The sequence below is a fragment of the Buceros rhinoceros genome, unplaced genomic scaffold (assembly GCF_000710305.1).
Source record: "Buceros rhinoceros silvestris isolate BGI_N320 unplaced genomic scaffold, ASM71030v1 scaffold446, whole genome shotgun sequence".
In the NCBI taxonomy this organism is placed as follows: domain Eukaryota; kingdom Metazoa; phylum Chordata; class Aves; order Bucerotiformes; family Bucerotidae; genus Buceros; species Buceros rhinoceros.
In genome coordinates, this window is record NW_010416721.1 from 174,346 (window position 1) to 195,654 (window position 21,309).

Genomic DNA, 21,309 nt, shown 5'->3' on the forward strand with positions numbered 1-21,309 from the left:
CAAAAATTCTACATTAGAAACACATCAGGTATTTAGGACCTTAACTTGCTATAAATTCTTTGAAGTCAATAGGTAGGATTTAAAAATCAATGGAAGGATATAGCTCAAAAGTGCCTTTTCCAAAGCTATAATGGTACAATATTATCACTGAGCACTCACTTATATGTAAGATCTGAACACTTGAAATAAAAGCCTAGAGACCTAGAAGTGTGAGATGACATTGAAATCAATGCATTTAAGTCCCCAAATAGCTCATCTGATTCATCTCGCCAACAAGAATATATGATTGTCTCTACAACAGACAGGCATTCATAGTAGCAGTGGAGTACTTTGAGGATCATGTTTTAAAATTGGTTATAGAAGGACATTAGTGACAAAACAAGATAAATGTTTTAGTGAGGAATTACATGGTTGAGAAATACATGAGGGATGCTCTTCCCAGTGGATTTCACCGATTTTGATGAGTATGCTTTGGTTACATTAGAGGTGGTTTTGGTGGAATATACTCACTAAGACTGAGAAAGCACTTACTACATCCAGCTGGCAGAGTTGAACGAGGTATGAATCTCTATTTTCAGTCACTTAGTGGCACTGGACCCTATATCATTTAAGACCATAGATGCTGGCTCCACAGTGAGTCAGCACTCTAAATAAAACGTGTTACTAAATGAACTGTTGGAGGAGTGGTCCCTATTAGAAAATACAGTTGAAATGTAGTTTGCACAGTACATCCCCCAATGCTATCACAAAATAAAGATACAATGTTCAAACGTGGCTATTCCAACCATTTAAGTATTACAATAATAAAAACTATGGAAACAAGGGGATGAACGAACATTATAGTACCAGGAAAAAATGTTAACTCTTCAAAAGTCAAATTCTCTCTGCATTGAACTGAGTTGGTACCAGCATTATCAAAGTTATTATCATATATTCTTGCTTATCACATGCCAAGTAAAGACAAGAGATAACCATACTTAAGCTCGTGCAGTTGCACTGACTGATGCTGAACATATTCCCACTTTGGTGGTAGCTGTACAACCGCACAGCTCCGCCTCTGCTCAGACCCGGGATGCTTTTGCCCATGTTATGATTGTAACTTGCAAAGAAATGTCTATCTATATGTACCTTGTCCCCGGTCATTGCTAACAGAGGCCCATTTGCCAAGGACTTTTGGAAATAGAGACACAGATTTGTAAACAGCTCTCATTTCTTGCTATGTGAGATGCACTTTAAAAAGTCTTTCAACAAATTGTACACTTTCAGATTTTCCAGAAGGCAATTTTTTTACATTAATGGAGATACTTTTTCCATTTGTATCGCAACCTGAAATGTTTCTGTAATGCTTCCATAGCACACTGGGTAACAACACATTTAATGTTTCCATCAAATAAATTATATTTCAAATCTAAGTATCTATATAAAATTAAATTTTTAAGCTCTAAGCCCAGAATTATCTGAGATTGTAAAACTCTAAACCCAACAGGGCTTGACAATTTCAACTTATCAAGATCTGCAGTTCTGAAGTGTGCATACCCTCAGAGATTAGGACACTGAACCTCCTGATCTTTTAATTCACAGACGACTTCAGGCCAACAAGGGAACGGTGTGATTACAGGCTTTGTACAGGGCTTCCACCAATGCAAAAGAGATTTGAGTTTCAGCCCTGCAATATGCTTCATCAGCTTGTGACCTTCAGAGGTGGATTCCCGGTTCTACCGTAGGGAATGAATTTATGTTTTCCTTACACTTTTTTGACAACACTCCAGGTTCTATATGCCAGGAATGATCCAGCCTGGAATAGTGGGTGGCTGAGTGGTGGGAATACAAAAATGTTCCCAGAACTTCGAGGCCTTGTTGTCATTTACTGCTCTCTGGTAGGGAGACCTTGAAGTGGGCTGCTGTGGTAACCCGTAACCTTGTAAGTCTAGGCAGTTCTTTTATTTAACATAAAGATTTAAAGTATCTTTGTACAAGTGAAACTACTGATTCAAACTTTTCAAATAATTTGAAATCATCACAAAAATGTCCTCTCCAAGAATTATTAGAGAAAACATCCCTTTTTTCATGCAGAAATGGGATAATCAAAGTTAATTCTCAGAATTGAGGTATTTATTGTTCCACAGGAGTAAAGATGTTGGATTGCACTAGTAAGGGTTTGGTGCATTTCCTGCTTAACTCTGGCCCTGGATACCCAAGGAAATGCCACATCCCTCAACTGCTTACTCTGGAAAGAGTAAGGAAGATGAGTTTGCTGAGAAAGTTGAGAAACACGAGAGTATACTTCAGTCACTTTTTCTGACAGAGTAGGCATGGAAAGCTCACCTGGGAACACGTCTGGGGTGTCTCAGAACCAGGTCTTCGGCATATTGCGGGATGTGCTTGGTACTTTGCAAGATTGATCTCTTAGTCATAAAAATATATTTTATGTATAAAAATACAGCAGATGTCCTTCCAAAAATCCTATCTTAACAGTTATTCCCTCTCATTATGTTTTATACATTCAGAAACAGACATTTGAGATATACTGCGAACAGTGCAAAAGACTGTTTTATATTTATAAAAACACTCATTGCAGTACCTTTAAGCGCCAACTGAAAGGAAAGTTGAGAAAGGTTTCATCCTCAGAGAAATTCTGGTCCAAGTCGAACTTTTGTTTAGCAAGGTGTAAACAAACGTCTTGGAATGCAGAGAATCCTCTCATTTCTTTCCAGCTAAGGTATTCTCAAACACATCAAGTCCTGCTTTGAAGTAAACCTGAGCTGAATTGATGCTGTTCAGCACCTCTGACAAGGCTGCTTGAAGGGTCTCATTTGACTGATGTAGTTTGCAGTGCTCCAGTGCCTCTAGCAGTATTGAAAATTGGCTTGTCCTTTCATCTAGTCTGTAAAGAATATTTCTAAAAGAGAACAATGGGAAATGGTAAAATTTTCACCCAAAACAATCAGAAATCATCAAGAAATCCCCCAAGTATCAGCCACGCTTCACAGATGACACACATTATGCACAGTGAAGCTGACCCATGGCAAACTGAAAGACAACTGCGTATTTATTAGGGCTTTGTAAACCGCATCTGTTCATTGGTCTAGGTGTACATACACTGAAACATTCACTATATCCGTCAAAGAAATCTCACATTCCTCTTCAACAATTCATGATTTTGACTGTTAGACCTATCACGCTCCTCATGAAGTACTTCATGTCTTAGCTGTATTCCATTTACTCCCCTCTGAAAAAAGTTTGGTTATTACTGCGGACCCTAGGCATGGAATGGTTTGTTTTGGCTTTTTTTCCCCCCTATCCGCTCCTGTTATTTATTTCACGCTTCAGAGGTGAAATTCCAGCTGCATTGAAGTCAATGGTAAAACTCTCATTGCCTTCAGCAGAGCCTTTATTTCATCAATAATCTTTTGTGGCATCAGAACAAGAGAAACCCATTTTTAATGTCGCATGCATGAGGAAGGAAATAAACGGAATGTAGAACTAAACCCTGATGAAACAAAATGTGTTTTCCTTTAATAACTACAAGACTTTTTAATGGCTTGTATAGAGACACATGCAAAAGTAACATCTGATCCCTTGGAAATGTTATCTGTACGAGGTGCTGAAGGCTCAGAATTCAAAGCTCGTCGGTGGTTTCAAGGAGACTCTTTGAGGCAGGCTATAAATGTTATCTAGAAGCAAGTGTAATCATTACACTAATTAAAAGAGCATATAAATATCATAAATCCCCACCCAGAAGCTCCTTTGATTGTAAACAGAAGTGAGTGAAATTCAAAACAGGCAAACTACACATGATTTGGTGCAGGACTTCATCCTTAAATATAAGGGAGGTGTTCAGGGCAGGGGAAGAGTTTTTTCACAGAATGAAACCAGCAAGAAAGCAGGACAACTTAGATACTCCATTAGTAACCTAACTGCATGACAGAACAGGCCCAACGGCAACTCCAAGTTGGTAATAAAGCTGCCAAGGACCCGCAAGACAGATGACCTCAAGAGTTCATCTTACTATTATATGAATCATCTCATTGCCAGTCTGCAAGGGGGAATGGTAACCAAGCAGCCCAATAAATGACACCACAGAACATCTACAATCTTCTGCCGTGGTTTCCAGTTTGAAAAAAAATCTTTGAATGAGGGGCAATGTTTTTCAAAGATATGAAATAACTCCTATCCTCCTAACACAGTTTTCCAGTCTTTATGTTTTTACCTTTGTATACTGGGTTTATATCCAAACCTGGCAATGTGCAATAGGAAGGGGAAGGTTTGTACCCCCCAGACAGCAATACATCCACCCATTTCCAGTGTTCTGCAATGCCAGACTGAAGAGTTTGAAACAGAGGAGGAAAATGGTTCAAATCCAACACTGCAGGAGAAGGATAGCTTAGTTTCAACAGTAGGTCGTCACTGACCTAGACCACTCAGACTGAAACGGGTTAAGAGCACTTGCAGGAACAGCTCAGCAGGGACAGAAACCTCTATTGAGAGGACACTAACAAGCAGATGTGGCAATAACTTCTTCAGCCAGAGGACAACTGTCTGCTTCCTCACTCCTCAGCTGTTCCTTGAGACTCCAATGCACCTTACACTCAAGCATCTCTAAAGCGTCTCTGTGATATGGTAAATGAAAACCGTATATGTTAAGAACCAGACTAATTCTTGGTTGGCTGGTTTTTAAGGATAAGCTGCACTATGGGAAATACTGTCGTTTTCAAAGCACGGATTGATTTTGCTCCCTCTGAAATCGATTCAGTGACTCCTGCTGAGATCAGTGCAAGCAAAACCAGGCTTTTGAAGAACTCTCTTCTGTAGTTCCGATAGTTCACAGGGAGACAGAAGCCTTTTCACAACTCCTCAAAGCCCCTGAACAGCAGGGGCAATGCCAGGGATAATCACATTACTCTCTACTCTCAGGAGGCAGGTGAGAGTCCTATCTGGTTGCGGGTGGCTGGAAGAGTTTGACCGAGCAGGATTTCTGCTCTAAATGCCTACAACACTGGCATCCTGATCCATATTACGATCCCTTTATGCTTTTATTGGGTGGAGCTGAACAGGCTGAAAAGATGGTTTACCTGGAGATACAAGGATGTTAACACAGTTTAACTCTACTGCTGTGATTTTGGAATCACGGGTGATTGCACAGTAAATCCATGGGCAGGTGATCACTGTAAAAGATAAGTATTCCTACCCCACGTCAGCAGGGGTACATGTCAGTGTCTAATGAGAAAATGTTAGTTGTTTGGTGAATGAAAGAGGCAAGCAGTCTGCTGTCATAATTTAAAAGAATATCTAAACTTTTGCAATAGTAGTATGACTTCAGCAGAGCTGAGTGTACAGTATGACAGAACCTATTTGTTGGGTTTTTTGTACGCAAATAAGTAAAATTATACAGCACTTGGTTTTTCAGGATTTTTTGCTAGGAATTTTCACCAATGTCTGATATTTTCCAATTACTTATCTTTGCTTGGCAAGTCATGCCACCCTTTTGTGGCATAAAATGATTTCTCTCCTTATGCATGTTCATGAGAATCAATTTATACAACTTAGTGTCTTATCTTCATCCAAGTTTATTTAGTCCAGTTTATCACTTCCAAGCTTTTACAAGTCAAAAAGTGTTTTCATTAAAGGTTACACATGGACCGGAAAATAAAACCCAGCCATTTCATTGGTACAAGATATCACTATGTGACCACAACATGCATAATGATATCAAGCAACTTTAATTTACACTGTGAAATTCAATTATTTAAACAATCCTTCATACAAATTGGTTTTGTAGCCTTCACCTCTAAACCAACAATTGCAGCCTCTGGACTAATTGCTGAAGTATCTACCTTCATCTGTAATTATTTTGATCTTAAAAATATAATTCACACCATCCACCTGACCCCTGCAAAACGGAAAGAGACTTCGAAACAGAGAAGTGCAATATGTTATTGATGACACTAATGACATTACAACACCCATCATTCACCTTAACGGGCTTGTTTCAATGGCACAGGACAGTGACCTGGAAAGCATGACACTGAAGTAGGAAACCTAATTAATAACGTCAGGCAGTACCACTGAAAGGGGTAAACTGGCTCCAAACAAAAGAATGAGCCTTAGCAAACTAAGGCATAGAAACGAAAAAAAAGTAATTCTAGAAGAATCTCTTCTATAACTTTTACGAGCCCATTGCAGGCCGAGGAACATAAACACTGTTGGTCAAAAAAACCATCGTTAGAGTTAAATGCTGTTTTACATTATTGCAAATAAGGATATAATGTCACCCCCACCAGACCAAAACGAATTTGACCAATTCTTGAATGAGAGATTACACTAAAATATTGACTTTAACACAACCTCAAACTATTTTGGAGCTTATATTAGAAAAACTGGACAGTACAAGATAAAACTAACTACATTATTCTTGCCATGAAAAATGATTTTTTAGCTTACAAGGAAAGTTTGTGTGTAGGTAATGTATAACTCAAGCTGAATTATTCAAGTACTTACAAAGAGTCTCCCATCCAAGAGCTCACATTTGAGATTTTGAGAAGTAGTTATTAAATCATTAGGACAAGATGGCAAGTATACAGTCCCAGATGAAGTAAGTGCACGTTTCCTCTGTGGAATCCCATTAGAAGTGTTCACACACAAATGCTATAGGCAGCCTGCGTCTATTCCAGTTATAACACACCTAGAGATGCTTCAGCATCCTCACAAATTCCACTTTTTAAATCTCTGAATTATTATTTCTTGTACTCTCCAAGAAAAAAAAGCACACCAAAACACAGATTCTCCGCATTTCTCCTTCTCTCGATACTGTTCATTTTTAAATTCACTTTTCTTACATCTAGGAGTTGATTTTCATTCACATTTGTAAAACACAAGATATTATTAGCTTGGTAAAGAAACAAACAAATAAATAAATGCATTCTAATAATAATATCTATATGTTGGGAATTCCAGTTTCATGGGGTGTTTATTTATCGTGGGACATAAAAATATTACAAATTCTTCTTCCCTGGAAACTGCATGAGCTGATGTGTACTAGTTTGTTTACAAGTTTGTATTTCAGAATATTTTACGGTGATGGTACAGAAAGATTCCCTTCTTCCTCTGGGTGCCCTATCCTTTTGATTCCCCTCCTATTTTTTAAACTTTTTTGACACCCATATACAGTTTTTTAATCCTACCTATTTCATTTCACAGCACTATCGTAGCAGAAGGTTTATCATTATAAAATTACAGTTGCTAGCCATGTAAGACTAACTTTTATTAGGATAAAATTTATGCACCAGTGAACTGTCATTTCATGTTATTATAGCTGACCCCGAGGACAAACTTTTTTCTACAATGCTCATTTCTCTCTGGATCATATGGTGGAAGTTACTGGCTCTGGGGCCGTATCATTGAAAATCATGAATGGAAGATGGGGATATGACAGCCAACCTTTTAGGACAACTTATCTGTAAAAGTCACTCTATTCCTTCACTAAGTCCCCCCAAATGTCCTGTTTAAGGATCCTTTATTTGTAATATGTTGTTCCTAACATTTGTTACACATCACATCCTTTTTTAAGAGCCATCAACTGCCTTCACTTAGTGCTATCATTTATAGGACTGCAAATTGTTCCACCAGTATATATTACAGAAAGTGACGTTCTAAAATCATGTACACTCAAAGGTGAGGGTCTGCCAGAAAGATAAGTGTTTGCACGGTGTCAGCAATTGATAAGCTAGGGGTAATGTAGGTATCAGCCTAAATAAAGTCTAATCAACGGAAAGGCGTTTCGAAGGCATCGTTATGTGACAGTGGTAAACGAGATAAATTCTGTCCTTGCCAGATGGAAATTTATCTCACGTAAGAGACAGGAGTTAGGACCCCTCTAATTGAGTCAATTATGGCAAACGGATGTTATGGTAAATCTGCATTTAACAAAATCCTGTTGGGACATGGACTACAAGGACGTAATTATTCCAGGTTTGAATTCATTTCTGAGAGGCCAATTTAGACTAGGGCTTGTTAAAAAAATAAATCCTGATTTTGGCAGCTCTGTGAAGTGTCTCAAGGCTTGGCTTGATTGCCTGCCAAATAAACAAAGGAAAAAAGAGAAGCCAAACTGGAATGATAGTTAGTTACAAGATACATTATGTTTTACTTCCCTGCAGTTATCTTTTTTGAAGGTAATGAACACATTGTCATAAACCACACTGATCTCTTATTGAATTATCACTGAACCCTAAACCTCTAGAATAAGCTTCAGCTTGAGGCACCTTGTCACCCTTCAGATCTTTGTCAAGGCCTTGGGTGCATTAATGCAGTGACCAGCATCACCTGCCACTCCCAGACCTCTCCTGCTTGCGCCGCTTGGGCACTATGGGCCTGGCTGGAGGGGCCAATTCCTGGGGACCATGGAATTGTGCTGCGCTCCCCATCCTTTAGGGAGCAGGTAGCCCTCATCAACCCCCGACAATCTGCACCTAAGTTGGACCCTATCCGACTTGACTCTATAAACACCCACCCCAACCTTACCAACAGACCTCCCCAGCTGTCCTGGTGATGGTTACGGATTATCTACTACATTCCAATTCGCATGTGGGAGCATTCATAATCCCAAAGAGAAAGTGAAAGGTCTATTAAAGAAATCAAGATGAGTAAAGGCTGTTTGGGGATTTTTTTATGATCAAAACTCAACATTCAGAGAAAACATTCACTTTCACTTCTGTTCAAGAAAATTACTCTTTTGATAGTTGAATAATTACTCTCAACTGAAAAGACTGACATAAAATAAAGCCAGCTGAACGTTAATCTTGATTTTCTGATAATAGGACAGTGCTCTGTGATGGCTTGGAAAAGTTTTCAAATGGGATACTGTATCTATGACAACCTGTGGCTAAACATTTTCACTTTTTTCATTAAATAAACAATAATTACTTCCTTTCTTCCTGTATTTTTTAATATATTTTGGCTTAGGATAGCAAACCAGCTTCTAGCATAATATAAAATGACCATGAACAAAAGGAAGCTGGAATTTTGATGCAAATCAAGTCGCTCCTCATAAGGGACAGCCTCAAATAAGAATAACAGAGCTAAGAAGCCAGACTAGTTTTGAGACTGTATTTGAGTAAGGTCAGGTTTCAGTTAAACACTTGTTGTCAAGGGCTGAACATCAACATTACCTTGCACTCACAGTTCTTCCCCTGTTGAAAAACTGCTGAGGGTAGAAAACTTATTTCTCTCTTACTCTGGAGTAAGTAAGATCAGTAAGAAGAATCAATTCTACAGCTTCAACAGTACAGAATGACTTTACAGAACAGAATTGGAAAAAAAAAAGAAAACTTACGATAAATTTGTTCTTCAGAAGTTGCAAGTGATTATTTATCACTGCTAAAGAGTCGTCCTCTAATTAATTAGGCAGTATTTTCTCTAGGGTATAATAGAAATTAATTAAGCGATTTTATCTAAAACTCCTGAAGAAGCCACAAAACACACAATCGGACTCTGCCATAGTGTTTTCAAACCCTATAGGTGATTGATGAGAGAACAATACATATTCTGCGGAAATACGAAAATTCCTCGAAAATCCTTCAATATTTTTCCTGTCATTTCTTAGAACAAGGACTCGTGTCTATACTTAAGAGTGATGATGCATTAAACAAAATTAACATAACTGTATTTACAAAGTTATTTTCTGGCAGCAACTGGTATGAAATTTGTTAAATTTCGAATAGTGTAGCTGTTGGTAACAAATGCAGGCATGTTGTTCTTTCATTTACGCTACATTTTCTTTTCAAAGGAAAGAAATACGCTTATGCTGAATAATTTGGAGGAAACTTATTCTTTTCAGGATGTCTCAGTCTGAAATACTCAAATCCAAAGCAGATGTGCTACTATTTTGAAGGACTTGTGGGAAGTGAATTAATAAAATTATTTCCAAACGCCTCGCAGCTGATGTCCTGAAGGCTGCACAGGGATTTTTATTTAGAAATATTGTAAACCATCCGATTCCTAAGGAGGAATATCACTTCTAAACACAGCAGCAAGCAGTGTCCAGTGTTTGGAGCAGTAAACTGGCTCGACCTTTATCTCCAGTTCTGATCCTGACTAGGTTATTATCTGAAGTAACTCCGTAACATGAGGCGTGAGGCCATCATCATCACAGTCAAAATCAGAAAGGTCATTATCATAAGAGTTAACTATGGATAAAATATTAATTATGTCATAGTATGATCTTTACAGAGATGTCTAAAGTTATATTTTTATTACCTTCCATGGCATGCATTTGCAAATGTTCTGGTTTGAGTTAGAGCAGAACTAATTCTGTCCAGAGATTTTCTTCTCAGTTAAGTCTCTCTAAGCCTCGACAACACAAAATTAACACTTTTTTAAAATCCCAGTTATTTTCCCATCAATGATCTCACAACCCCATTTCTAAGCCTTACTGCCTGGGTAATACGTGAGTGGGAGGAGTATCACATATTAACTTTTTTCCAATGAATTCCACTTATTTTTTTACTTATTTGAGAAATGTTCCTGGCTAATATTTCAAACATACATGAGTGGTTCTTATCTGTCATGACCAAGACTGTGGAACCATTTATTCGTTGGACCTAAAAAAATGTTATCAATCCTACTATTTATAAGAAAACTGAAATAATGTATAAAACATTAACTTTCTGTCATGTTTAATAAATTCAAAATCTAATACTTGGTACAACTTTCTGAGATCATAGGCTATTTTTCTTTGTAACTAAATACTGCTGGTGTATTTAGCGTCATAAGCACAGACCTGAGCAAGATCTGCCAGCAAAGGTAACTGAGTGGAAACTGTACCCTAAACTGGAAGACTTTCCAGGTGTTGGCATGACAGCTCTGCACTGAACAGCCTTCTGTGACAGGGTTTTTACAGTTAGCAGAACAACTGCTGAGAAATCAGTTAAAGCATCTAATACGGTCACACATTCAAATAAATGTCATTAGAGAAAAAGAACCCAGTTCTTCGCAAAGTCAAGACCATGCACATTCGTGGAAAGCATGAGGAATTTTATGTCCTGGATAAAGTCTTGTCTTCAGGACCACCAGTGCTATGTTAAATTACAACATACATAATAATATTTACTGTATCAAAACCATATTGGGCCTGATGGATACTAAAGAACTCTCTATGTGTACAAATCAATCTAATTAAAAGGATGGAAGAAAATTCATGAAAAGAACATATGGGAAAAATAAATTATGGTATGTACACCCAGGTTTACCATTCATACCAGGGAAGTGGGAGAGTTGGTTTCCAGCCATGACATAATCCCTAATTATAGTGGTTTTCTGCTTTTGCAGGTGTAATTAAAAGATTTTCATGCTCCCTGTTTAAATAAGCTTTAAAGTCAGCCATAATTACATCTCTGCAGATGGCTAATTCACTAGTATTTACGCAGCAATTGCTCTTTAAATAGTAAAAATTTACAAGACAACAAATACAGCCATTACTTCATGGTCATTACATGTACTGGTGATCCCAAAGGAAAAACCATTTCAGTTGCCACTCAGATGAATCAGGTGTTTCTGAGTATAAGTTGCATTCACTTTATTGCATCTTCTCAGTATTAAGAAAGGGCATAATTCAGACTGACTATCAGTCATGAGAAAAAAAATAACCATAGCAGGAATTTGTAAGAGCATTATCACGCTAGTAATTGCTAGCGATGTATATTAAGATAAATGTCCTGCTTCACACAAGGATGAATGTTAAAGAGTCAATATCCCACCAGATGAAATTCTATCTATCTGATCTAAAGAATGAATAACCACAGCACTGATCAATCACCCCCAGAGGGGCTGGCAGGACTAGGCCAGAACCCTTCGCAAAGTCACCCAGTGCACAGAGAATGCTGCTAGAATACTGTTCCTGCAAGTTCATCATGAATTAATCATCAGAATACTGTTCCTACAGGTCCCTCATGAATTCATCATCATTGTCATCATCATCATCAGTTCCTACACTATGCCCGTTCCTAACTACGCCTGTTCTGGCGAGCTGCACTAGTGGCAAAAGGTATCCTGAGGAAAGCTTCTTGGGCTATTCAGAGTTACAGCTTAATTTCAATACTACATTATGTTGATCTACTGAATGCGCAGGTTCATGACTGTATCTTCTTCCCAGTCCCTCAAATCCCGTTCTGAGTATCGGCACCACCTGAGTGAATAGGAAGTGATCTTAATTATCTGGTAGCTGCTCAAGAGAGAAGAAAATTCCTATTTTCCGCCCATCCACCTGTAACGGTTGGGTATGATGTTTAAAAGGTATAGAGTGAACAAAACACTTTCAGTCCACCTGACATTAAGGTTGTTGCTCCAGATTCTGCTAGTGACTTGGTGGTATGAATTCGACTCAAGCTATTATTTTAAACTGAAATTAGTGTGCCAAACATGTTATTGCAGTTTTAAAGACAGTGATAGCTATATAAATGCTACTAGCATCTAGTGTTCAGGATCTGATTGGAAACATTTCTTAGTTTGGAAGGTTGTTCCAACCTATGTAACTTCATGCCATTGTCACGCCATTAACTAACTGGTTTGCTTCTGGTTTTAGGATGAGAAAAAATAACCTGCATTTATATTCTTATAAATTATTTTCTTATCGGGGTGATCTGCAGAGATGACTCAGTCTGTCCAGTTTAATGACAAAAAACCCCTCATTTCAGCATGCTGTAAAAAACTTTGGACACTGACTTAAGATTGTCACCACTTTTATAGATCCTGATCACCAGCCACACAACATCTATTTAGAGAACTGTATAAACCAAGAACCTAATACTTTCATCCAATGTCTGCTACCAAAGACTGGGAGAAAAATCACCTTCCAGTTCTTATTAACTAAAGACTTACCAAGCACTGCACAGCATCTCAGATGTCCTGACAGCTCGTAACTGCCACAGTTCATTTATCTCATGAAACTTTTTTTTGCCTTCCCACATTCTTGGGAAACACATAAATCCAGCCTTGGAATATTTCCTGTAATTTTTTTGCCACTAGTAGTTCATGAAATGAGCTACAGTGAAGTAAGTCTTAATCGATACTATGCATCACTTCTTCTGTCCTGAATATGTAAGTGCGTGCCTCATCTCTCAGCTTACACTCATGTAAACTATCACCAGACTGCACAAACACCACGGAGTTTGAAGTAGGAAGATGGAATAAAATGAGAAGACATTTTAGGTGTAAAAAATACATTTGGACAAAAGTGTATCATAGAGAGGGAGCTAAGCAAGAACTGCAGAGCCAAGAAACACCATTGAAAGATTAGCCAGTGAAACTAACGCTAATCACAGTCCCATTTGTAAGATGTGGATTATAGAAGAAAAGGAGATGCAAATTTTGAAAGATTCAAGATATTAGGGTGAAAAGGCAGATGGAAAATCACTACTGTGAAGTAAGACAAAAATTCATTTACTCTGACTGAATGGCCAGATCTGAGGTACGCAATTCTAAACCCAGTACACAGTTCCTTCCTTCTCCCCCAACGTCATTCTAGAATTGTATTTACAAATCACAGATGGCAGATAATAGAGACAGAACAGTACCTACTACTGCCAGTGCAACGTGAATTGTTGCAGTATTTCCCACATTAACAATCATCAGCATCATACCAAATCACCCTCTGCTCTATATAATAAAATGTGGAAAAAAATATATTCGAGGTGTTTGGGTCAGGCCAGTGAAAACTGTCTCAACCATGACATATATATTTGGAAATGTTTTCTACTTGAAGCCACAAATGAAAGTTCAAAATGAAAACCCAAATCTGCAAAGAGTTTATAGAATGAGAGAGAATTACTGTCTTGGCTAGTTTTTGTGGTTTGGTGTTTTTTTTTTTCCAGATGACATTACACTATATGTTTATCCACATCGCTGTTTAAGATTAGCAGGCTATTTGCATCTTCAATGCTTGTCCTCTGTAAATCCAATGAGCTATTTGTTTACATCTGGAGATTTAATAAGGATTTTAATTTTCTTACTAAATGTATCTCTAGGAAGTAGAGTCTTAGGGCATGTGAATTTTGACACTTGAGAATCTGCTGCAGTTTATCGGCAAAACATAAATAAATCCATAGACTCTACCCATAGGTGAGGACTGGATATAGCAATCTCCATCTGAAAGGAAAACATTTGTTCTGGTGCAGAACAAACACTTGAGTGGCCCCAGATTAGCAACAACACAAGTCACATTTTTGTGAGGGGCTAAAAGCATATTTCATTTCATTATGGCAAATTCAGGGTGCACAGTCTCTCATTGCTTAGTGCCAGCATTTTATTCAGTGCATTATAACGTACTGATCTGTTGTAATTTTTTAGCCCAAAGTGTTAATGTCACACCTGGGTATCCACCATAAAAAGAAGCAACAGGAAGAAGTTTAACTTGCACAAATGAGCCATAAAAGCTGCTGGAGGTCTTTCTTGTTTAGGAAATCCTTATTTTTCTCCTACTTATTACTTAATTCACTCCGTTACATCTACTAGATGTAGCACAATAGAATTTGCAATGACTCCATAAATAGCGGAGACAGATGCATACAGACTTAATGGACAGGTTAAACTTGGCAAGCTAAGATGAAACTCTTAAATGAAAGATTTTACACAAGTTGACTTCGATTCTTTTATAAAATTGTTAAAAGAACTGTCAGTCAGGACATAACTGATCCTTAAGGAATGGTCTGTTAAGAATAAAAACCACCTAACTGGAGCAGAAATGACAGCCTGAGTCCTTCAGCGTGTCTTTTTTTTAACTTTACTTTTGAAGACAGAAGACACAAACTCTGGTTTTAGTGACTCTCTTAGATTTGGAAATCTTGGTGGGAGCATCACAAGATATTCCAGCAAACCCTACGTGCTTCTGGATCCATCTAGTATCAACAACATATGATGAAGATAAGACATGGACCTGAAGAAATGGGGACTCTTCTTCTCTGGAGACTTTCAAAACCCAGCTGGATGTGTACTGTGCAGCCTGACCTAGGTGGACCTGCTTTAGCAGGGGGTTGGACTAGATGATCCCCAGAGGTCCCTTCCAGCCCCTAACATTCTGTGATACTCCATGAAGTTTTCTTGATTATTGCATTTCTTTGCCATATCACTATTCGTTGTTCCAAAGCCACTGAAGCGCTACACCTTCCAGCAAAGCAACACGTGCTCTCTGTGTGAACAACCAAGGAGTTCACCCAGACCTGACAGATACATTAGGCTGACAGGTTGTCAGAGGCTGTGGTGATCAGCAAATATAAAAAATATAATAAATACACAAGGGATGGGGGGGAATGGTCTTATTCAGCCTAGGCCAACATAAGATTTGAGTCCAATATTTATAAACACCAGGAAGGTACGTGCTGTCTCGTTATCCAGGATATTGCCAGTGTCGGTGTTTTGGAAGGTATCTTAGTAGAGGGAAAAGCATGCAAAAGCTTGACAGTAGACTTTCAGAGTCTAAGAGTTTTAAGGATTAGCTGATGCACAGCAGAAAAGATGTTCAGGAAACAGGCAAAGTGGAGGCACATTGCTCAGCATGGACACATTTGCTCCATTACCTAACGTTACAAACATTCATTTACAGAAATTAATGCTGTCCTCTCTCAGGAGCCATGTAGAGATTTGGTTAATCAGTATCAGAACAGGCATCAGCGAGTACTTTCTTGACCTTATCAGACAAGCTATTTTCACTGTGGGCAAACAGCCCCAGGTCTTTGCTTCAATCTGTGTTTATTTACGGCTGAAGCACTCTTTGTCTATACTACTGAGATAAAGCATCTTCTCCTGCCCCTAGCAGGCAACTACACCTGCTTTTTTGGATGCTGATAAGGGTAAGAATTTGGGGTTTTCTTACCATGTGTCAGCATTTATAGAATCACCTTATTCCTCTGCTGAGGCTGACCATCTCCTGGAGAGGACAGTATGTTTGAGATAATTTTTTTTTTCGTTTCCTCTGACAAGGCAGTGCCTAAAGTAACGGATCCTCTGCTTATGTACATGCCACTGCAGTGGAATTTTTGGTTATTAGTACTAGTATCAAAACAAGAACATCAGAAAACACACAGATATGTTCAGCACAAGTATCATTGTAAGAGTGGAAAGCAAGAAATTGCAAGGAAAAGAAACAAACATATAGAAATATCTACTGATTATTCCATTAGAATAATGACAAAATATAAACAATGAAATTATCGACATTATGATTATAAGAAGCAACAACAGATAAATGAAAAATACCAACGGCTATCCTATTCTGTTCCTAAACATTTACTATGGAAATAGAAAGAAGTCTACCTGCGGTTACCACTGGGAATCACAGAAATTCTTCAGGTACCAATAAAACTCACAGATTTTATCCTAACCCCAAATCAAGCCCCAGGGTAACCTTTAGAAAGCAGGCTAACATTTCTCAACCTATTATTTTTCATTCTGCCTAAATTTCTGGATAAGACTAAAATACCCAGATGAAAGCTGTACTTGTGTATTTCCAGCTCAGCTGGAAATAGAATACCATGGGGAAAGACTGCTACTGTCAAATTCTCAGTTCAATGTCATGAAGTTCTGGTAAGAATGATAATCATCTAAACTACAGTGCTTACTTACCCTGTATTGAACAACCTGCCAGTGTCAATCATCATTACTTAAATTTAGTCAGGATAGCCCAGTAGAATTACCAAAAAGCAAAGTAATTTGAATTCTGTTAGTAACTTTGGATAATTGTATTGCTCGTTATAGATGAATAATGCAGCAATTATGCCCAAATATTGCCCTATAACATTGACTGGAATGAAGCATCTATTTTTTTAAGTGACTACAGCTATGGCAATGTGTGTACAAACCATATAAAGAAAGATGCAGAAAAGATGTATTAGTTTCTTTGTAGTGGACAAGCACAAGCAGGTTGCAACCCACCTCCTGCAATAAAGCAAAAACCCCACGTTTCTTTTTAATTCAAGTTCTAGAAGAGAAAACATAGTATAGATCCAGAGAGCTGTGAATTAGGACAAACACAAGCCTAAAAATGATGCCTAGACTTCAGCAAATTTGTCAAGTACTTTGATTGAGGTTGAGAATACGAGTCCAAATGGGTACACAGGAAGCAATCATTTCTTCATGAAGAATACGTGCTTTACTGTGCACACAAACTCTTCCTTCAGAAGGCTGTAAATTACAGTATTTATGGAATCTTAATGATCTAAACACAGTTGGAGCCTGAAGGTCAAGGCTGCAAACTGCATCCTAAATTTCTGTTTACAGATGAAGCATAGTATTTATTGCTGCACTGCGTGCACTGCTATAGTTAAAGGGCTGCCAGCATTTCCATTATAAACCACTATTTCAGGGTTTTATAACTTGCCCATCAATCCTGCGACTGGAATGAAACATGGTACACAAGGTCCTGGCTGTGAGACTGATTTTTTCATTTGTTTTCTTGACCAAATTATAAAAAGAAAAGCTTAAAGTTATACAAGCAAAAAAACCCTCCTACATCAGGTTTTTCAAGAATTTCTAGTCTTCCTCTGATACAATTATAGATTTGTGTAGCTGCATCAATTAACAGAAGGAGTTTCAATCCCTAAAGAAGTGAAAAATACCCCAAATAAAGACATACTGTTAGATGGGTTTTTTTTAAAAGCAACTGTATGGTAGATTTTTCATGGGGGGAAAGGAGATCAGAAATCTATCACTGTCCTTGATTCTGTTTCCATTAAAGGTATATTTACACTACAGTGACACACCTTGACACAGTACAAAGAATGCATTCTTTTAAAATAAGTGTGTAAATCCAAACACAGAAGATGTATTTTACTGTTATATACTCCAGATGAGGTTAGGTAAAAGAGTTCAAAGTCAAATCCAATGTCTTCCTACAAACTCTGAAGTAACCTTATCATCTACCGTTAAATATTGTATGGAATTTAATGGAATTAGGAAAGAAAAAATGACATAATTTTCACTTCCACACTATCTGCTTTGCCAGTGTGAATACCATGCTCTGCACCTAAGGACTGCTGAGAGCAAGACAGTGAAAAATTTAATTCACGCGATATCGCGTGCTATCAAGATACATCTTGGTGAATAACAAACTTAATACTGAAACACTGCAAGAACTTAGAGACCTCAAAACCCCTTCTTATTGGAGTCCTAAGTTTAGGTATAATTTATTTTTCCAAATAAAGAACAGGACCAGCTTCAACGATGTGCCGTTGCAATGCAACACAGACACATTACATTACATTAAGCAGTTTTATGGCTCCATTGCAACACCAGAGCAGTCAGACAAGAAAGACGGCAGTGCTAAACCTGGAATATTGGACTTTATTTAATCACTTTTTGTTTTATTTCTTTGTATTATAACTCCAGTCACAGCAGGAACGAAGTAAATTAGTCCCTCCCCAAATATTGTTCCTATATTTTTTTATTACAGCTGTAGGGATTTTATTCACTGATACTGTCGAGTTCACCACAACTACTGTTTGGTTTTTTTTTTAATTTTGTTTTTGTTTCAAGATGACTGCATTTGATTTGTGCCATTCCTAACGCTCGGAGGAATCTTTTCCTCCTGATGCTGTAGCTTTCTGCTTTTCTTCCAAAGCCTAATTCTACCACCTATTTTGTGCCAACTTGGAACAATCGCTTGCACCAGACATTTGACAATTTTCCCCATCAATTGCAAAACCTCCTAGTTTATAACTGTAGTTAGTTCTGGTTGCATGTACGTTTATATTCTTAAATTACACAGATGCCTCATTCCCTTCTGTGTCCTGGCCCCTGTCTGTCTCCTGTGTATGTATGTCAGTTCACTTCTGAGCCTTCTTTTTTGAGTGTGCCGATCAGTTTCCCTAAAATACATCCTGGGTGTGGCTTTAGGGACAGTTTTACTTAGGAAGCCTCCCAGCCGGCAGTATGAATGTGCCACTGGCTATCCTCAGTTTCAGAGTCCTTGAAAATAATCCCAGTAGGCCTGCTGAAGTCCAACATCCCACGTACACACTCACTCTATAGCCCAGGGCGTTCAAAATATATCCTTGGGGTCAAGCTCTCAAACGCTACATTGAGGGGCGGCAATACATTGCTTCAGGCAGTTTGCACTGAAGCACATGCACACTCTTTTCTACTACTCCTCAATAGCTTGAGGGCCAGGCATTACTCAGGGCAGGCTTGGCCAATTCCTGCTTTTCGAACTTTTTTTTGAAGCTCCTGATTGCCTTAAGGTTTTTTTTTCTTTTTTTTGTTTTGTTTTTTTTTTTTGTAGAGGAATACATGGTGGGAGAGATAGATCTGTAGACTTTTTTCTTAGAAAGTTAAAGATGGAATGATTGTGACATCTGAAAATCCACCTGGGTAGTGCAGCTGAATACATATTGGAGAACAATTGTAACCAGAGAGAAGGTGTTATGAATGGTGACTGACTAAGGCCCTCTCATTCACTCCACTGTACTGCCTTTGACTGGTTAAATGCACCCAAGAACACTGCTATATAATTAAATATGTTAAATTATGCTACACAGTATCTTGTATAATTCTGAATCTTCAATGAACTGTAAAAAGTTTTAAATAAAATATAGGTGGAGCTTGTCAGGCAGTAATAGACTTCAAGATATTTTCTTCTGAAAACTTACTGTACCATCTAACACAAGTATCTGTCATGCTGCCTGAGCTGCCATCACACCGTACATCTTGTTAGCAGTGATGTCATGACAGAAGTGCTACAGTGCCGCATTCTAATGACCTCATGTGTTGTAACGAATTAATGTTTTTCTGCAGAAAGGATAAGATAGGAAAAACAGCTTTTATCTTGGGTACTCACTGGGATTTCTTTTAAAAGAGAATGACAGTTTGAAAGCCAAGCAATGCAAGATTACCATTTTAGCTGAAATAAAGAACATGTTTATCACCATACCTGTAAAGTCCTGGAGGAGCTTGATGAACCAGGAAGCTTTTCTCCAAGCTCTGTAGCACATCATTGAGCATCCTGACTCTGATAGGAGCTCTCTCCTTGGGGTCATTAGCTGGGCGCATCTCATCTGATTGGAACAATTCCGTGGTGTCCCTCAGACTTGATGCCACTGCAAGCAACTGAGGAACATCTATTTCATCACCTAGGAGCAGTAAGAGCAAGACAGTTGCCACTGACTCAGAGAAAACCACTTATTACTCTTGCTTACCAGTCAAAATTAATAGTCCAGTTAAAACCCAAGCCTCTTTTCCCTGCTTATGTGCATATGTAATGGGTCAAGGAAATCCATAGATCATCGTGCATAAGCTCTGATCTCTTTTTTCAAAGAATATCAATTTGGGCTGGGATGTTTTAAGAACTAATAAGGTATAAGGTATGATTCTGGGGTACAGAATTGGAAAAACAGGCATGTAGGAAGCAATGTTATAAATCAGTAACTATAAATTTCCTTCTGAGACAGAATTTAGGCAATGCCATTTGATGCTACTGTTCTCAAGTCTGAAAGCTTATGCTTGGATTCCACAATATAGAAAATCGTAACAGGCAGCGTTTAATTGCATTTTGTTCAACATATTAGAATCTTAGAGGCTAACAACAGCTGTAGAGTTGATGTGAAATTGTTCCTCTTAATCACTTAAATCATATGCCAATAAACCAACTAACACTGTTATTGATATCCAGATCTATATTCTTATCCAGTCAATATTTTAAAAACTTTAAAAAATTGGAGTATTAACTTACTTTGTTTGTAATCCTACACAGACACCACCAGAATAAAAGCCCACAGCACTTTGGAGCACACCACCATTTCAGTATTTCCCTGTTCGTAGTCCAGAAGGAAGGATGCACTGTGGGAACTGGAGCATTGTGAACGGGCAGTTTATTCCCACCTGTGGTGCAGGTGAAGAGCATCTCTCCTTTCCCAGTGTGTGCATAGACTGTGTTAATTTTTCACAAACACGTGGAGAGAGGTAAAGCCAACGAAAACATTTCCAGGATTCAGAAACAATCTTTTAGGCCAGGATTCACTTTGTATATTAAGGCTAAGAAAATCGACAATCCTTAGACTTTTCAAATGATGATTTAACCAAAACAAACGGTCCAGTTTTAGAAGCTGTCTCACCTTTAGCTGAATGTACAAACCTTAGTGAGTTCAGTGTCTTAGTGAATGAGATAATTCATCCAACAAAGTGGTTCAAGACACAAGTTAAATGAATAATAAGTTCCTTGCCTAGCAGATATACGGAGAGATCAGAAATCGTAAATGGAGAACATCAACCCCTTTCTCAAACTGTGGAGTCTGAAAGGTGAGCATCTAACAGGAATGGAAAAGCAACTAG

General features: G+C 38.1%; 1 protein-coding gene across 1 annotated transcript in view; it reads right to left on the bottom strand.

Moving 5' to 3' along the window:
• Positions 1-2,700: 2,700 nt before the first annotated feature.
• The window catches only part of LOC104494984 (inactive N-acetylated-alpha-linked acidic dipeptidase-like protein 2), a gene marked incomplete at its 5' end in the record, with an annotated part of 115,000 nt that continues 96,391 nt past the window's right edge, over positions 2,701-21,309 (bottom strand). The window contains 2 exons of the mRNA XM_010137892.1: positions 2,701-2,899; positions 19,913-20,111. Coding sequence (XP_010136194.1) covers positions 2,701-2,899; positions 19,913-20,111 — 398 coding nt within the window. The remainder of the gene's footprint in view (positions 2,900-19,912; positions 20,112-21,309) is intronic.